The sequence below is a fragment of the Neopelma chrysocephalum genome, unplaced genomic scaffold, assembly GCF_003984885.1.
Source record: "Neopelma chrysocephalum unplaced genomic scaffold, ASM398488v2 Primary Assembly neopelma1_43, whole genome shotgun sequence".
Classification (NCBI taxonomy): domain Eukaryota; kingdom Metazoa; phylum Chordata; class Aves; order Passeriformes; family Pipridae; genus Neopelma; species Neopelma chrysocephalum.
Window position 1 is genome coordinate 4705464 of NW_020897702.1, and position 17307 is coordinate 4722770.

Sequence of the window (17307 nt, forward strand, 5' to 3'; positions counted from 1 at the left end):
CAATCCTGCATCAGTATTTTCTTCTGTACCTCGGCCCCCTGGTCCTCCCACAGGGTAGGAGAGGGCAGGGAAGGACATGAACCTGAGCCCAGTGCACCACCAGCGCTGTGCTCCGAAGGGAGTTGAGCAAGGAGGAGGAGTAGGAAGGTCATTCATTCCTCGCCAGGTTTAATATTTACTGACATGCACACAGATAAGTGCTCGAGGAATGTGACATTATTAACATCATCTTGACTTAGGAAGTGAAAGCAGAAGTTTCCTTGCAATCACTCAGGTAATGAGGGTCCACCCTTTCCTGCACACAGTGTCTGATGGCAGAGGAAGGTGACAGGGACCTGCAGCCTCCCAGCCCACGTCGTCCGAGTCCTTCCACCGTGATGTCGGCTGTTGCTCCCCACTCCCCTGCCTTCAGGTGCAGCCTCAAGCTGCTACTGCATGGCCAACACTTTTTTGGAGACCTAGGGGGGTCCAAATGGGACTGTGAGTTTGCAGCCCCTCTGCCCTGGAAGTGGGACAGAGCACCTTGCCCAGGGAGGCACATGCAGCACACTGAATATTCACCCCATGAAACAACTCATTGAGAAACATGAACATATCCCAGGTGTTTTACCTCTGGAGGCAAAACCAAATACTTGTACGTGTCTTGGTGCCTTTCTGAGCGCTATGTCATGACCCTGAATAGCAACAATTACCAAAAAAAAGTTCTGGAAGAAGAAAAGGATGCAAGCCAGCCATGCCTATCTGGGAGTATTGCCCATTGGCCAATTTTATTATCCTAGTGACCGTAGATAAGAACTTTTTTTTTTCTCTTCCACATATTTTATTGCAGGAAGGAAAGCTCAGCTTGACCAATACAAGGAAGTGACACGTTCATATAAGTCATCTTACAATGCCTTAACCTAAACATTGCCAGCTAATAGATGTTTAATATAAAGATTTAATGCGTAATTAGGAATGAAAAAAAGCAAGTATGACTAGCTGGCTAAATTATTCTTTTGATGTGGTCCTCGAGGATCTTGCAGGAAGGTTTTATTTCTTTTTTTTCGTGGAAAGTTTACTGTTTTACTTTTAGGAAGAGGCCTCCGTGGTGTTAGAGACAATTTTTGTGAAGTCAGGCAGGTTCAGGAGTTAACTCTATCACTGACAAGCTGTCAGTGACTGCGCTGCCTTAGATCAAATGGGGCTGTAACCCTGCCTTGTGCTCACTTTGCTTTTGTCCTCACAGTTACCAAATCATGCTGGACTGTTGGCAGAGCAATCCCAATGACAGGCCACGGTTCTCCGAGCTGGTGAAAAAGCTGGGTGACCTGCTGCAAGCAAATGTCCAGCAGGTACTAATGTCAGAACCGCGTGCTGTCGCCAGGGCAGGGGTGACTGGCCACATGGTCCCAGGAATAACACTTTCGTTTCTTGTTTGCATTTAGGAAGGCAAAGACTACATACCCCTCAGCACAATATTTACAACTAAAAGTGGGTTTCCCCATGCATCTGACCCTTTGTGCAATGAAAATCTTTCTGTTACAAGCTCAGGTTCTGGAAGCACTGAAAACATCAGGTGAGACAAGCCAGATAAAGACTGAGTTTTTTTGTTGGGGATGGTAGCTTGCTGCATAGCCTGTTTTGGATCTGGATGGGAGAAAACACTCAGATGTGTCCCATCAGCCACTGATCCACCCACTGGGCTGGGACAGCTCTTTGGAGTGTCCCTGCACAGGGGTACCTTCAAGTCACAGGGCTCAGGCATTGCGAGAAGGGCAGCTGTGTGCACTCCACAACTGGGGAGTGAGGTTTGGGTGGGGTCTGGTTAAGGAGTCCCTTTTGTATGACCTACCTCAGTGATAGCTGGGAACTGCCCAAAGAAATGGAGACATATCCAGCACTTTCTGCTTACGCACTTCATACTCTCACCAAAAATTCTCCTGCTTTTCTTGTTGAACAGATACATAAACACTTTCAAAATAACCCCCCACCAGCGCATAAAGACATTTGAAGAGCTTCCCATCAAGGAAACACTTGTATTTAATGTAAGTGACTCCTGGGCCACATGGTGCACCATGTATTTCTTTTTATTTGTGTGAGAGATTTATACAGGGATAAACAAGACAGGGGGGTTACTGTTTTGCCAGCTCTACTGATATAAGGTGCAAGATTAGCCGTGCTTGCAACAAGATGTTATCCCACTGCTTTACAAATTGGGGTCAGCATTTTCTTGTTGACCATGTCATAGGTTGCAAACACTCCTCTGGTCAGTTTGAGTAGGTCTGCAAAGTACAGCTGCCAGAGCCCCACCTAAGTCCCACTGGTGTGGGAAAGACACTTAAAATCCTTTGGATTTGTGTTTTCATCTGAATAGTAGTGCACGAATGAGAACTGTGAGTCACATTTCCATCAGAGGGCCCTGGTAGGAACAAATCCTGTTATCAGATGCACACGATGGGGACATGTCAGCTAATGAGACACACATACAATCCAGGTAGAGGTGGGCATGGGTGAGAGGTTGGGGCAAGCTTTTGGTGACCCAGTTGTATGCATTAAGCAATAGGAGGTGGGAAAGCCACAGTGGTCCTCAAAGGATTGAACTACGGGCTGGCCAGAACCTCACATTGCATGTAGACACTTTTCTTTTTGCACCCTGTATCTGCATTAACAGTATGTGTTTGCTGGGCTCCAAAGCAAGGGCAGTTTGGAAAGGCACCATTAAATACCTGGGCACTGCAGCACCTCCAGTAGCACGGAGCTGCTGTCTCCTAGACCTCTTTCAGTATCGGCAACCAAATGGCTGCTGGAAATCAGACCAAAAAGGAATTGAGTCCATTGTCAATTCTATAGTTAACACCTAATAAGATTGCATCTTTCTTTTTTCTTCAAGGATTACCAAGCAGACAGTGGGATGGCCCTGGCTCCAGAAGAACTGAAACGCTTCACATGGACAGGCAGCAAGCAGAAATGGACACTCTTTGGGTCTGTATTTTATGTTCCCTTCTTCTTATGTTTTAGAGGGCAAAGAAGGATTCAAGGTCCTTGTGCTACACTGTGCCTCATCAAAGTAGCTAAGGTGTCCCCAGTTCCTGCAAACACTCTTGGTGAGGTGTGTCCCACTTGGTTGAATCAGCAGTCGATCATCTCCCACACCTAACCCTCTATATGCCTTTGAGGAAACAAATAACCCTCAACCCCATTGATGCACATCAGCAATATGATTTATTAGCACTCTATTGATCCACCAAAGCCTCAACTTAATGCCAGGCTGGACAAGTGAGTGTCAGAGAGCACTAATCTAAGGTAAGAGGCAGGTAACTGTAGGAAATATGCTGTTGATAATGGAGGAGGAGGAATGCACGGCTGTGAAGGATTTGCAGTTGTTTCTGCAAGTCCCCAAGGGCACCCCAGTTGGATAAGGACCTCTGGGCTTGTTTTTGCCCTTCTTTTCCATGACTCAGCTAAGCACAGCCCATTTAACACCCATGGGCTCAGGATGCTAAAGTGGCAACTTTACAATAGATGGATGTGAGGGCCTCACTTCTCTTCCTGCCTTTAAGCACTTGAATATATTGGCCATCTTCCTACACCTAATTCCTGACAGCTGCCCAAGCAGGGAACTAGGGCTGCCCTAAGAAATGAGTTGCACTGACATGAACTCTCTGCAAATGGGAAGTGTTTATTTTCTGAATGCCCGTTCCCAGCCACTGCCAAGCTGGAAGTGTCCTGGTTTTAGCTCAGTGCTCTCACCCAGCCCAGAGACTGGCCAGACCCAATCCATCATTCATCTCACACTGGCAGGAGGTCAAGGCCATCCTGCCATCCTGGCCGTGCCAAACTTGTCAGCGGCTTGCAATTGGGCAGGCTGAGAGGTGTAGCATTGTCTCGATGAACAATTGGAGCTGGCTGAAAAATGCAGGCAAGGCAGAGAGGACTCACTTTAAGAAAAATTCCAGTGACTAAAAGGGCGTTGGTTGAAAGCGCAGAAACGTGTATGGGAGCGTGCACACACAGAGCTGAAATACAAGGTATGAGTAAGTGCACTGCTGGCAGGAGACTGCACTGCACGCAGGAGCACTGCTCATGCATGGTGAAGCCAAGGTAATAGAAGCCACTCCAAATGAATGCTGGGAAACCCTTCCTCCTGCCTTGACCTTTCAGAAAATAGGCTTGTAAGCAATTGTATGGTATTTCAGTTCTGTTGAGGCACACTGTCTTTGGAGGAGACAGGTACCATAGAGCTTGGAATGTGTGTGGATATTAAAGGGCTCCAAAGGATGCAATCATCCCTAGAAGTAGTTAAACTCATTTCTTCTCTGTGTAAACATGACATTTCTGAAGGCTGCTGTGAGCCACAGAGACAACATGGCAACCTTCCCCAATGAAATTTATGAAATGCCTATTTTCTTTGCATGGTACGGAATGCATGGAGTGTGGCCCAAACAGCCCTCCAGAAGTGCTTAAGAGGGCATTTTTAGCTGCTGAAGGAAAAAGGAATGCTTGGATAGAAAAAAACTGAACTCAAGAGTGGTTGCTAGAACCTAAAACCTTGGGGAAACAGAGTGGTTGACTTAGGTCACAGAAAGTCATCTGGCCTGCAAGCTAAACAAGTGGTACTGTAGTGCTGTGCCAGAAAGTATTCTCGTACATGAATGCAGGCGGTGACCCTTTAGTCTGCACACATTCCTAAAAGTGGTAGCTTCTTAGCTAAGCATCCTTTACTTAGGCTAAATTGGAGCAGTAAATAAACGCCCCTAAACTTTGTGCTGAGCAAGGTGGAGCCCGGAGTGGTTTGACACATCTGAACTCATCTAAGTAGATGCAGTCCTGCTTCTTCCTTTGCATCTCAAGCATCCTCCTCTGTGGTCCTGTGCTCTTCTGCTGACATTTCAGCTTGGCTTGTCTTGCAGGAAGCTGGTTCAGGTTGTTAGATTCTGGGTTGTTAGCCCCAGAATAGTTCCTGAGTGAGCAGTAGCAGCTCACTGTCAGGGTAGCTGGTGCCAGCACCAGGCTGAGGAAGGGTTTCACCCCCCTTTTGGCAGTAGATTACCTACCATTAGATCCCCTGCACTGCAATGCCCCAGAACACTTGCCCTCACACTGTAAACCTCACACTGCAGTTTAGGACACAGATGCAGACAAAATGCACTTGCAGCAGTGGGTGGGTCCTGAGGCAAGGCTGAGGGTGCTGTGGGCCTGTGCAGGTTGGCCTGCCTTTTCCTAGGATCCCATGGTTTCCTGTTGTCCAGAGCAGAACAATTGGGTTCAGCATGTTTTTTCCACTGTTCATAGCATCTGAACTGACATTTAAGCCAGCCAAGTGGGTGATGCTTTCAGACCAGCACAGGGGGGAGGTGTGTCCTGGAGCATTCCATTGGAGGATTCAGACTTCGCAGGGCCACATCCACCATCACAGGGCTGAAGAACTGCATAGGGTGGAAGGACCCAAACCCAGTGCGTCCTATCTGTTCCCAGAAGCACACTCGGGGTTTGTTTCAGAGGAAACTAATGAGTTGACTGCAGGAGAGAGCCAGTATGTGCAGCAGTGCTTACTCAGCGTGACCAATCCAAGAGCCAGGCCCAGGGGCTGGGTTCATTGTCTATCTGACAATGGAGGGGCACCCCACGGACCCGAGCAAGTCCCCTCCTCTTGGGCTTCCACTTCTCCTGCATAGGAAAAGGCATTAATGCCAAAGCTCACTCTTGGTTTCACTACAGGAAAGAGCATCAGTCCAAATCCTGGTGAGCCCCCAGGCCAAGGTGGTGGCCAGGAGCACAGTGCAGAAATCATTGCAATGTGTCTTGGACTTGCTAATGCCATTGAGATGAAAATGACATTGTGAACAGCATGAAGAGAAACAGGTCTTTCCTAAGTCCTTGGGTAACAAGATCCCAATAGAAAGGTTTAGGGGCAGAGAAAGAACAGTGTGTGCTCCTTTACAGGTGGAGAGAATCCCAACTGCAACCCTTTTCTAGCTTTTCAGTACTGGGGAAAAAGCCCAATCCAAATAAGCCAAAATCTTTGGGCTGAGGCAAACCCTTAAGCCAACGTAAATTCCTAAGCCAGAAAAACAGCGAGAACTCCACCTCCTGTGAGCTGGAATAAGTGTCTCAAGAGCCACAGTCGGCCTCTATCTTCACTGTGGTCCTGGATGTGTCAGGAAAGCAGCAGCAATTTCATCCAACAGACAATCCCAATTAAAGAGCTACTAAACACAGTTTCCAATTACATGCCTAGAATGGAAAGAAGATAGTCCACAGCTAGACAAGCCTTTTCTGACTGTAAACTCAGTCTCAAAATGAAGCCTGACTACAGATGCCAAAACCCTGTGGATTCCCTCAAAGCTCTTCGTGGGAGTGCATGCCCAGTTACAGCAGTGCACTCAAGGTAAAATTAACAGATGCAGCTCTACTGATATAAAGGTTTATTAATTAAAGTAGAAGCCAAGTCTAGCTCACAAGAAAAGTCTCAGGACACAAAAGCCTGATGATGAATGAAAGGATCAAAGTGTGACAGTTTCAAGACTCATAACTTTGCATGCACACTTCACTTTTGCCAGCCCACTGCTCCATAAGACTCACAATTACAATGTAAATCACAGAAATGTTTCTCTTTAAACCCATCACAAAAAGTCTACAGAGTCTGTGACTAACCTTGTCATATTTACAGAATTTATGCCAAGGGCAACATAAAAACAGGGGATGCATCTGCAATCTTTATCATGTGGGTTCCTCCTCAAGAACTCCATCCATCTACAAATAAATGGACTGGGGTGGTCTTCTTGGAATTGGACCTTCCAATTTCCTACAGTAGGACAGAAGACAGAGACCACACTCGTTAAAAAGCACGCAGGCTTGTGATTTAAAAATCTGAGAAACTGTGACATCTAAGAGAAACCGTTAGTTCTCCATTTCCAAAAGAGGAATGGACATGCGCTACCAGTTCTGTACTTTTATTTAAAAACCTAACAGTGGAAATTAAAATGAAAAGCAAAACCCTGGGCTCTGAAAGCCTCAACAGATGTTCTGACTGTCTTCTCTGGAATTGAAGACTAGGGCTGCCAACGTTCCTGACCTTATAAACAGAGAGGGGTGAATTGTCCATGAACTTCTAAAAATACAGGGGAAGGAATCTAATTTTAGGCATTGTGGTCCAACATGTTTACATTAGGATTTCACATGTAATCAATGACGGAAAATGCTCTGGCTTGTCCTTTGTCTATGAATAAATCTTTGGTATCGAACTTCAATGGTGTGAAAATTCTCTTTGCCTTAACTTTATTATTGAAAGAGCCCTTTTAAGCACTGCAATCTCTTAATATGGGTGAGAAAGTGCTGTAAAACAAAGTGTCTTTAAGAGTGGCTTGGTTAAGAAGACATGAAACCCCTCTTTGTAAAGGGTATCCTATAAAAGGCAGCTTACAGGATAACTGTAAGGTTCTTTGGACAGGAAATCTCTAATTCAAACCAGCAGTTCATGTCAGCTGCCAAAGGAAGCCCAAGAGAGAAGATACCCAGACTTCATGCCCTTCCTCACAAACCCTGGCTGTTTATCTTAGGAATTTATCCCAGCATTAGGCTTTGGGAACACCTACACTAGTAGTTTTCTACTTTTGCTCCCAGGCTTGAGACTTTTCATTACTTCATTCCTGCTCAAAAAAAATCCCAGTTCCCTTTGGAAGAACATTTAGGCACAGGGACCCTATGGGTATTGCAGAGCCCAGCAGCACAGATGCCAGACACTCCCCCCTACTTTGCCCTGCAATGACGTTTCACTTGCCAGCATCTGCCACAGATGAGCCACTAGAGCTTAGGCTGACCAATCAGGTAGTCCCTGCAAACACCAAGACTGATACTGTGAACACAAGCACCTTTAACAGTGATGTTCAGTCGCAGCTTCTCTGTTCAAAAGGCGACTTGGGGAACACAGGAGGGCTCCTTCATTCCTCTGTTCCATAATCCCACTGAGCGAGCCCATCAGCATCAATGCCCTCCTCATCATGTCAGAATAAACAAAGCTGCTTTTTGTGACCTGGCTTTGCTCAAGTCATTAAACCAAATGCCTTTACAAGTTAAGTAAGCTCACAGTGACACTGCTCTCTTACAGCATTAAAGGTGCCAGCAGGAGCAAGGAGTCAGTGCTTTCTGGAATAACCAAGCCAAGAAGCTTCTGCAGTTTCAGCTGTGACCATCTCAGTGACTCCAAGCAAAGATATACCTATGGTAATGCGGTGCTGGAGAAAATGAAAGCCAGCCATTCTCCCCCTCCTGAATATAACTCTGTTGTCCATTATTCTCGAACACCTGTTTAAGTACTTCTAGGCCAAAATCTAAATATGCATTTAATCCAAAAAGGTTCTTAGGAAAAACAGTCAGTTTAAGAACTTTGACCCAAATTATGTTAATTGTTATAAAACTTAGAAGGTTATCATTGGCTTAATCACAGTGATCTGCTTTTCTACAGACCACAACAAACGTATTCAAAATACAGCAACATTCTATTGCTTAGGCCTTGACTTTCCCAAATGCTCAAAACCAACAGCTGCTAAAAATGCCCCATGCTTCTCCATCCAGGAAAACCTGGATGGCCACTTATTACACAGAAAACTAGTTCACTGTTTGGTCCCTGGCAGCAGAATGGCATTTCATGCTCTTGTCCCCAAGCCTCTGCTCAGGCCCAGGTGCAGCACTGCTGTCCCAGTCAGGAGAGGCAGCTGGGAGCCCTAGAGAGTCAGGAGCCTGCATCAGGCACTAAGGCATTTGCATCCTATTGCTGGGTTATGTGTAGTGCTGGAAAATAAAAGGATTCTTTAACAAGGTAGAAACAAGAAACAGACCACAAGCTACATTTTCAATGAAAACTACTTTGAGAAACTTGAGGGAAGGCTGATGCTCTGGGGAAGCCGAATAGGTTATTTGGGAATGGGGCATTAGATGGATCTTAACTACTTCAGATGGCACGCATGATAGGGAGCCTTGCAAGGCAAGAATTTAAAATGTGTTGCTAAACACAATGGGTAAGGACAGAGAAGAACTAAGACCAGAGCCACGGCTGCAACAACATGGAATACATATCAATTCAGTTTGGATAAGCCTGCTGAAATCAAGTAAATATTCTCCAAGTTTTGCACTTTGTTAATATGCCAAGACGCACAAACTGGAACCAAACCACAAACTAGATATGTTAAAGCCAAGCTCTGTCCACAAAAACCTTGTGGACCTTGTAACACTGCACTGATTATATTTTATTTATGGGAATTTGTCTGAAAAGACAGGATGGCTACTAAACTGCATATACTTTAAATTAATTGATTGCTAGAGAGTTTGAAGAGATCAGTTAGAAATTACAAGACAATCTCCCTGTAAAGTTAGGGCAGTTTTTCTATGAAGAGTTAAATTTCCATGCTAGTTACCACTATCTATGTACAGGAATAAAAATGTATCATTTATTTGCAACAGACTTTGGTATAGCATCTCAGAACATGAGTGTTCTTTGCTAGAGAAGCATTAGGATGTACCCATTCCCCTTCACCTTTGAATGCAATATTAAAATGAGAGTTGGCCATTTAACACAGTAGCACTGATATCTTCAAATCAATTACTGCCCAATCTCAGCTTCTCATGGTCCACTAAAAATATATATTAACTCAAATGCTACATGTTATATGGTCTTGACCTCTTAGAATTCAGCTTAAGAGCTGTGAATGTAACCCACTAACAAACAAAGGCAAATGACCTTTTGCATATTTACAAATAAAATTATCTTAGATATGCAAATAAAATAAATATGTACCACTACTTCTAAGCTAAGTATCAATTCCAGATCTTCCTGGCCAAGAGATCATCAGTTTTAAGAATCTACTGCACTGTCTCTTGCTGGCAAAGTATATTTGACTTTGATCAAAACAAAAGTTTAAGAACTGTTTCCTAACTTGAATTTAACAAAAACAGTAACAGGATGATGCATCTCAAAGGAAGCATTTGCACAATGTAAATATATAAATATGCTTTTTGTGCATAAATATTTAAGAAAACTGGATTACAAAGATTACTTTTATATGAACCTCCTAAGTGTCTTCAGATGTGAATAACTCCTATTTTGTCTTGCATTTTCTGTCTTCATATAATGTATTTGACTGCTAAATTCATATAATAAAGTTTGCTTTCGAAAGAATTCAGAGTTCTGTCAGTGTCAAAGACTGCTGCGGCAGATGACTCAGCACTGGGCAGCACAAACATCTGGCACAAAATCCATCCCACATGCCAGTTTTGTGAGCAAATAAGAACATGGAATAATAACTCAGAAGGCACACTTCTCACACAGCAAAGCAGATACAGTGAGAGACACTTGAACTGCCCCCTGTGTGAGGGACATCCCCTAGCTTCAGCATATTTAAGAAGTGCTCACTGCTGCCTAGAGGTAAAAATTCAACTCCGCCTCTGGGAGAGGCGAGGTTTCATGGTTGGGGAAGACTAAGCAGCCCACGAACAAACATCCACTCAACCACCTACCATGTTCCTTCTGCAGCCAGAAGATCCACAACAGACAAAAGGACACCAAACAGAGCTAAGGTGTCCCCAACAAAGCCTGTTCCAAAACTACTGTGACATCAGGTAGCACCTCAGGCCTGGACAGATGCTTTCTCTTCTTCAGAGAATCTCCAGATCCCCACCTCATCCATGTGAAGTGATGGAAGGAAATGGAGATGAAACTTTATTTGTGAAAGCAGAACATAATGGGATCACCTACTGCCACAGGAGCTGTGTAACTGCTGCTGCACATTACTAAGGAGGAAACTGGAGACTAGATATGTGCATCAATCAAGCTTATTGAAGCTTATATAATAATATTTTTAAAACACTGCAATTTAAGGGACAATAACTCTATGTTAGATATATGCAGGGGGTACTGGCAATTTCACATATATTGCACAAAATTTCATGTTCCATAAGCATGGTCAGGATTAGATGGATACAGGAGATTTTATCCCAACAGCAAATCATCTAACCGTTGCTGGTTAAAAATACAGAAAAAATAATTCTGGGAAGTGAAGCTGTCATGACTCCACATGCAAATTCTCACAGAAATTAATATACGTTGTTATGGGGGAAAAAAAGCTCAATAAACAGGGAAGTAAGGGTACTTGAGCAGAGTTTTCAAATTTAGGGCTTATCTAATAAAGAAGACCCCATTCAACTGAAGCAGATGGGATTTGACTTGGAAATAAGGGAAATATGCATGAGTACAACTTTAGTCAACAGCACCTGTACGTTTTAAAACATCTGATACACTTTAAGTGGCAAACACTAAACACAATTTGTGACTCTTAATTGTTGAAACTCTGCATTGCAAACAGAATGAATACAAAAGTATGAGACAGAATGAAATTACAATTCCGGCACCAAAGTGTAAAAGCCCTCTATCCAACTTCAGAACTTCACATTGTCAAAATAAGGCCACGTTACTTCTGGTATTCTTTATTAAAAATACTGCTGTACACATGAACAATGAAAACGGGATTAAAGATGAGTAACACATATTGGGATCATGACATTAGAACTTAACATACTGGTGCTTTTTAGGGGAAGCAGTTGACACCTGAATTACCGAAACAAGGGCAAATCAAAAATACATAGGTACCCTCAACAAAATATTTACAATATAGTAAATACAGCAACAGAATTTAAAACAGGTACAAAAATTAAAATGACCAACATCATATGATTTCAAAGGTTGTCCCTTCTGTGCTTTTAGCTGTAAAAATTTGGAAGGTCAGAAATAAATTTCCCATCTGGGAGGGCACATCCTGGTGACTCTTCTTTTAAATACAGATACACAGTTCTTCCTATGACTGCATCAAACTACAACTTTAGGACAACCTTCTAAATGGAATTAAAATGGGGTAGAAGGGCTCTCCCCAAAAAAATACCCAAGCTGAACTTCAGACTGTTCAAATCATTCCCAAATACGGACCAAATAAAATAAATAGAAAACAAAGCTCAACTTCTTTTTTATTTTATGTATTACCTGACACCAAATATCTTCTGGCTGACATTATGTACGAAAACTTATTAGCTGTCTACCTTTTTATTTTTAAACCAAGTCCTGAGGTTACTAGGGGCTGAAGCAAACTGACATTATGCAAATACACACAGGTTTGCAATTTAGACATGTCTTGCAGAGGGTGTGCTGGTCTAAAAAGGATGAGAATTCAAGCCCTATTTTACCCCTGCCTTACACTGCCACAAAATATTGGTCCACAAATTAAATTTTCAAAGGCTCCCAAACCCCACAACTGAACAGATGATCCCCTTTCATTTTCAAAGAAAACAATACTGGAAAAAACCTCAGCCCGCTTATAAATTAAGCATTCCATATTTCTTCTAGAATACAAGTACTTCTTTTTTGTACAAAAGAATTACAATATGATTTGTCAAAAAACATAGAAAAGACAGCTGCTCTTCCTCAAATACATGAGCTAATGATAAAAGACTGTTTTGCATGTTCACTTTTCAAAGTTCCTGTTCCTTTTATATTAAAAAGAACATTCTGGCAACTGTTATCATTTGAATATTAAACATTATGTTCCTTTTAAAATTGCAACAATAATCGATTTTTAAACTCATCAACTGATGCTACCTAATGTGGATTCAACCACATTTTCTAACATGTGTAAAGCATGTCCCTAGTCTTCAAAGCTTTCGATGTGAAGAGAGTTGCTTTTTTCTTGATGCAAGTCTCAAGGCGGAGAATCATTTTAAAGCTTATAAAAGTGGACAGAGAAATATTAAAAACTTCTCTGAAAACTACAAATATTGAGAATTATTAAAATTGATGTCAGTAACATCAGTTGCAAGTGCTTAGAGTCTGTCCTGACCTTTTGAGTTTCCACATTTTCTTCATGGTGAGCACCCAGTGCTATTAAAACATTCAGTGCTGGGAAAGGATAGATACAGTCTTCACTACTGCTTTAAGAAAGGAAATTCCTACATATTTGGCAGTCTTCAGTATCAAAGTGTAGGTGTTTAACTAGAAATCCCATAAATACCCAAGTTTGGAGACAACTGCATGTCCAAATATTAGAAAGGTAATTGAGGAGGAAAATTCCAGACTTTTGAGACTGAATTACTTCAGGAATATTCATGTGCTGAGTATTATCAAAAGTAATATTACTTTGGGCTAAGCAGTGACTGCAAAGGCACAGCAGATCATTATCCCTCCAGATTCAGGCCGTAAAACTTGAAAAGCTCTTGATGCCAGACAACTGCTGTGTTTAGTTAATCTTCTTTTAACAGTGTCTTTGTATCTGTATCCAGTGTAGCGTACCATAATAAAGCTGTGGTTCAAAGAACAGAACTTTATACAAAAATTATACTGTAAATAACCTAAAGTAATACACTCCTGAAACTTCAGGCATTTAAACAATTTCTTTTAAAAAAAAAATCTATTAAAAAAATTGCATAAATGTAAATGCTTCTGACTACCAGGAAAACGTACAAACAGTTTTTAAAAGGCGCTGGTTGTGTTTAGAGCAAGTTTGATATGCTCCTTAAATTATAGATGTTTCCCATTATGCTATTTTCGTCACTTTGCTTAGACAAAGTTTAAATCAAATGACAGGGGACTTTCTTTCCTTTTTTGTCAATTCATCAATACTTCACTTGACTGGTTTTAAAAAGTTTCGCCTTCTCATATTTCTTTGAGCTAACAGTGGGTGGCATACAGAGCTTGCATACAACACACTTTTACAGAGGTTAGGAACTAAATGGTCATTAATAGAACACAATTTCTATTAAATTATTTACCTGGTCCTTTATGCTATTCTGGGTGCAAATAATATCAAAAATGAATAAATTTTGCTATATCTTCCGTGACAAAAATGTATCCCAGAAATGTCCTTGCAAAGAGTTTCCCTTAAAGTATACAATGTGGCAAAACTTCAGAGATCAGAAAAGTCTTAAAAAAATTAAAATTAGTGCATATACAAGTGGAAAAAATAAAAGTAGGAACATCATGCACCTGATGTGTTCCTTAATCTAAAATAAATTCTTCACAGATAAAGCCTCCAATGGCAGCCTTAGCTCTAGGATAAGTGAAACATTCTTCCCTTCAAGTAACAGTGTACCTGACTGAAGTGCAAGCAGCTTTGCTCATCTCCTGTTTGTTTCCCAAATGTGAAATGAGATGACAACAACAATTCAGCTGTAGTGCAATTTGCTATTGGTTAAGTTCCTCAGCAATGTCCTGCATGCTTTCAGCAAATACTACAACTGACCATTTGCGGCTGCAATCAGTTCTTGAAAAGTATTTTCAAAGCAGCGCTTTAAATCGCTGTAAGTTACCACAAGTACACTCTTCTCATCTCTGGAAATGAGGCTTATTTTTTCTGGCACACCAGCATCTAACTGTAACAAGAATGCAAAAGATAAAATAAAAGAAGTGTGAAAGAAATGGCAAAACATTTCCCCAACAACAAAAGCAATCAATTTCTTGGCAAGTACATTGTTATGGTGCAGTTCAAATCTGCTAACAGCACAGAAAGGAAGGATCTGAATTGCACCACAACAATGTTCTTGCCAAAAAATCGAGACATTTTGGTCTTAACCTGATGGACATTCCAGACCTTAGGACTAGATTACCATTGTTTTCTTCCCTTTCCACAAGGCAAATAATCCTGCAATGCTATCCCCTTCCCTGTGTGGAAGCAAAATTTTCATACAGTTCCTGAAGAACAAAACTACGTTTGACATTACATTTACACATAAGATCCACAAGCCTCCATGTTGGGTAGGTAAATTACTTCTTGCCCACCCTAAAATGAGATAATGGATGGATCAGCCCCAGGTAGTCTGAAAACTGGTAGAAACCCGAACCTCACATTTTTAGCAGCACCGAAAGCAAACTAGTTCCTATATTTCCTATGATGTATGCTATATTTCATCCCTCAGGAAAAAAAGTTACCTTGGTATAATCCATAATCAAATAGATAATTTGCTGTTGAAGATTTAAGTTTGTTCCACGTTTGTTTTCATGTTTTGTTCTGACTTCTCAAATTCAATACATACTTTAGAGATCTACCATTAAATCCTAATTTGGAACAGAGGAATACCCTACTTCACAAGCTGAAGCCCCTTACAACACTGTATCTTATGTTCTCCTCACTTTGCAATTAACGTTCACCAATGGAGAACTGTCAGACTCAGTTATAAAGCAAAACTTCTGTAGCTCTGTTTTAGTTGATATGTTGATATTTCCAAATACTTGACACTACAAACTTTCTTGTTCCAATACAGAAAGTGGGGCAGAGACAAGTGGGATATGACATTATCAATCCAATCTTTGGAAATACAAACCGAGCAGGTTCAAATATATGTATTATAATGTTCTAATGAATAGCAAACCAATTAAATTTGTCACCAAGATGTTCCACTAGCTGCTGTCTGGAGCACCACAGCAAGTTAGCAATTTCTTGTATTTGTCTTTTAAAGTAATGTTATGAACATAACCTCAAAAGCTGGAACCTCCACATTTTAAAGCTCCTGCTTTGTGAACAGCTTCAGAAGGACAACAGCAAGCCAATTAGCTTCTAATTTTTGTAGAGTAGGATAAAACCACCACTGTCTTCCACCATCCCTCACAAAATATTAAGACTATCAAGGTGTTTATGAAATATTGTCCACTGTTCATTCCCATTATCATCATACAATAAATCAATGAATTACCTTAATGTAGGATAGGGAAGATCTGTATTAAGAAAGCCACACAGCTAACTAGAAACATCAATATTTATGGCTTTCTTTCTCTCCTCCTGTGGAGGCATAAATCAGTATCTCAGCTGAAAAGATCCCCAAAACACCACATTAAAAAAAAAAGTTGGGTTTTTTTTTTTTTTAACAGAGTAGCTTTTATTCAAAAGGAATGATTTTGGACTGTAGCAGAAAAGCCCAAATAAACTGGTACACACTATAGTTTTGGAAGTGCTTTTTAGAGTGTATTTCCAAAGTAGAGTTCCATAAACCTTACATTTTTTGTGTGCTGAGCCCACAACCACAGAAGAGAAGAGCCTCTGTTTAAAAAGGTAAGCCATGAACATTTATAGAACAAGGCATTCTTTGATATTGTCTCTTACCTGACCTACGAATTCAGGACTGTCCCCTCTTGCTACAGTACTGTATGGGTCACTGCTTTCAAATCATGATGGCATTTCACTGCCTATTTGAATGTCAACATGCTTTCTTTTTGATTTAGCCTCAATCCCTTTAATGTCCCTTTTAAAGTGATTACAGACACCAACCAGAAAGACAAAAAGGAGGTTAAAGAAATGCACAGCAGTGGTCTAATAGGAAGTTAGAAGCCCTGACAATTTTAGAAAAAGATTTAACTGTAGTTAAGTCAGTTATTACATGTCAAAGGATCTGAATATATTCTGGGATTTTTTTGGGGAAAGTTGGCTATTCTAAACCTAGAAAAGAAAATACTGGGCACTGAAACTGTGTATTGTCAGTGTCTGCATCACCATTCTCTACAGAGTGAGTGAAATGACCAAGCAGCTACAACAACAACAACAACAACAAAAAAAGAAAAGTAGCAGCACCTTAGTCTCCTATGAATTAGTGAAGTTTGGCAAAACAATGTAAAATAAGTTGAAAGCTGATCTGCCAATAAAAAAAAAAATCAGCTCAAGTACTTTTTAATTTATAGACCAAGTTCTGTATCTACTGAAGATCTTGTGGTCTCTCACACATCTCCTGCTATTAATCATGACAGTGCTCAAATACAATTTCGCTAGTGACGCAGCCCTTAGAAAACTGCAAATACCTTTGTTAAGTCAACCTTGGAAAATGAAGGGCTAGAGAGGCTAGGGAAGTTATTATAGAAGTGGACTTAACATTTTAAGTCACAGAAATTTTCCAGCACTGTCCTAGAGGGCAAGAATTTTGCACAAATTTCTAGCACAGTTTCCCTCCTGTCTCCTACTCTGGTCAGCACAGTTTAGCAATGGATCATCCTGCCTTACAACCATCTTTTGTGATAACTATCAGTAGAAACCTCCCCCAGTTAAAGGGGTTTTATGGATCCTTTATGCTGTGTTGAAAGACCAGAGTAGCATAAAGGGACCGGCATTGTTTATCCACAGTATTCAATGCATTCTAGGATGAAAAGTTAATACTGCATCTCATGCTATATTAAAAAATTTCAAGTTTTAATATTCATGTACTAAGTTTATTTAAAATATTCATAAATATTGGAATATTAGCTCAGTGAATACATTGTTTTCATCCAAAACAGGGAAAATAACCATCAGTTAAATCAATGGAATTAACCTG

At 41.2% G+C, this 17307-nt stretch overlaps 2 protein-coding genes and 1 long non-coding RNA gene across 6 annotated transcripts in view; 1 reads left to right on the forward strand and 2 right to left on the reverse strand.

Annotated features, from left to right (window-relative positions):
• Positions 1-10153, forward strand: part of FLT1 (fms related tyrosine kinase 1) — a 114179-nt gene extending 104026 nt beyond the window's left edge. The window contains exons 26-30 of the mRNA XM_027677811.1: positions 1226-1331; positions 1425-1555; positions 1940-2024; positions 2870-2961; positions 8087-10153. Coding sequence (XP_027533612.1) covers positions 1226-1331; positions 1425-1555; positions 1940-2024; positions 2870-2961; positions 8087-8291 — 619 coding nt within the window. The 3' untranslated portion in view covers positions 8292-10153. The remainder of the gene's footprint in view (positions 1-1225; positions 1332-1424; positions 1556-1939; positions 2025-2869; positions 2962-8086) is intronic.
• LOC113965002 lies at positions 6-10739 on the reverse strand. The gene is made up of 3 exons (XR_003533404.1): positions 10492-10739; positions 2706-2782; positions 6-458 (listed from the first exon to the last, which is right to left on the reverse strand). It is a non-coding gene; the product is annotated as an uncharacterized LOC113965002 (long non-coding RNA).
• Positions 10740-11441: 702 nt separating this feature from the next.
• Positions 11442-17307, reverse strand: part of PAN3 (poly(A) specific ribonuclease subunit PAN3) — an 80762-nt gene continuing 74896 nt past the window's right edge. Inside the window, exons 20-21 of one of the 4 annotated variants that reach the window (XR_003533403.1) lie at positions 16110-16248; positions 14275-14385 (exon numbers count right to left, since the gene is read on the reverse strand). Coding sequence is in view for 3 of the 4 variants with exons in the window: in XM_027677812.1 (XP_027533613.1) it covers positions 14245-14385 (141 nt within the window). In the remaining variant the exon portion in view is untranslated. Of the gene's footprint in view, positions 14386-16109; positions 16249-17307 lie in introns of all 4 variants that reach the window. The other 3 variants (XM_027677812.1, XM_027677814.1, XM_027677813.1) reach the window with 3 other exon arrangements.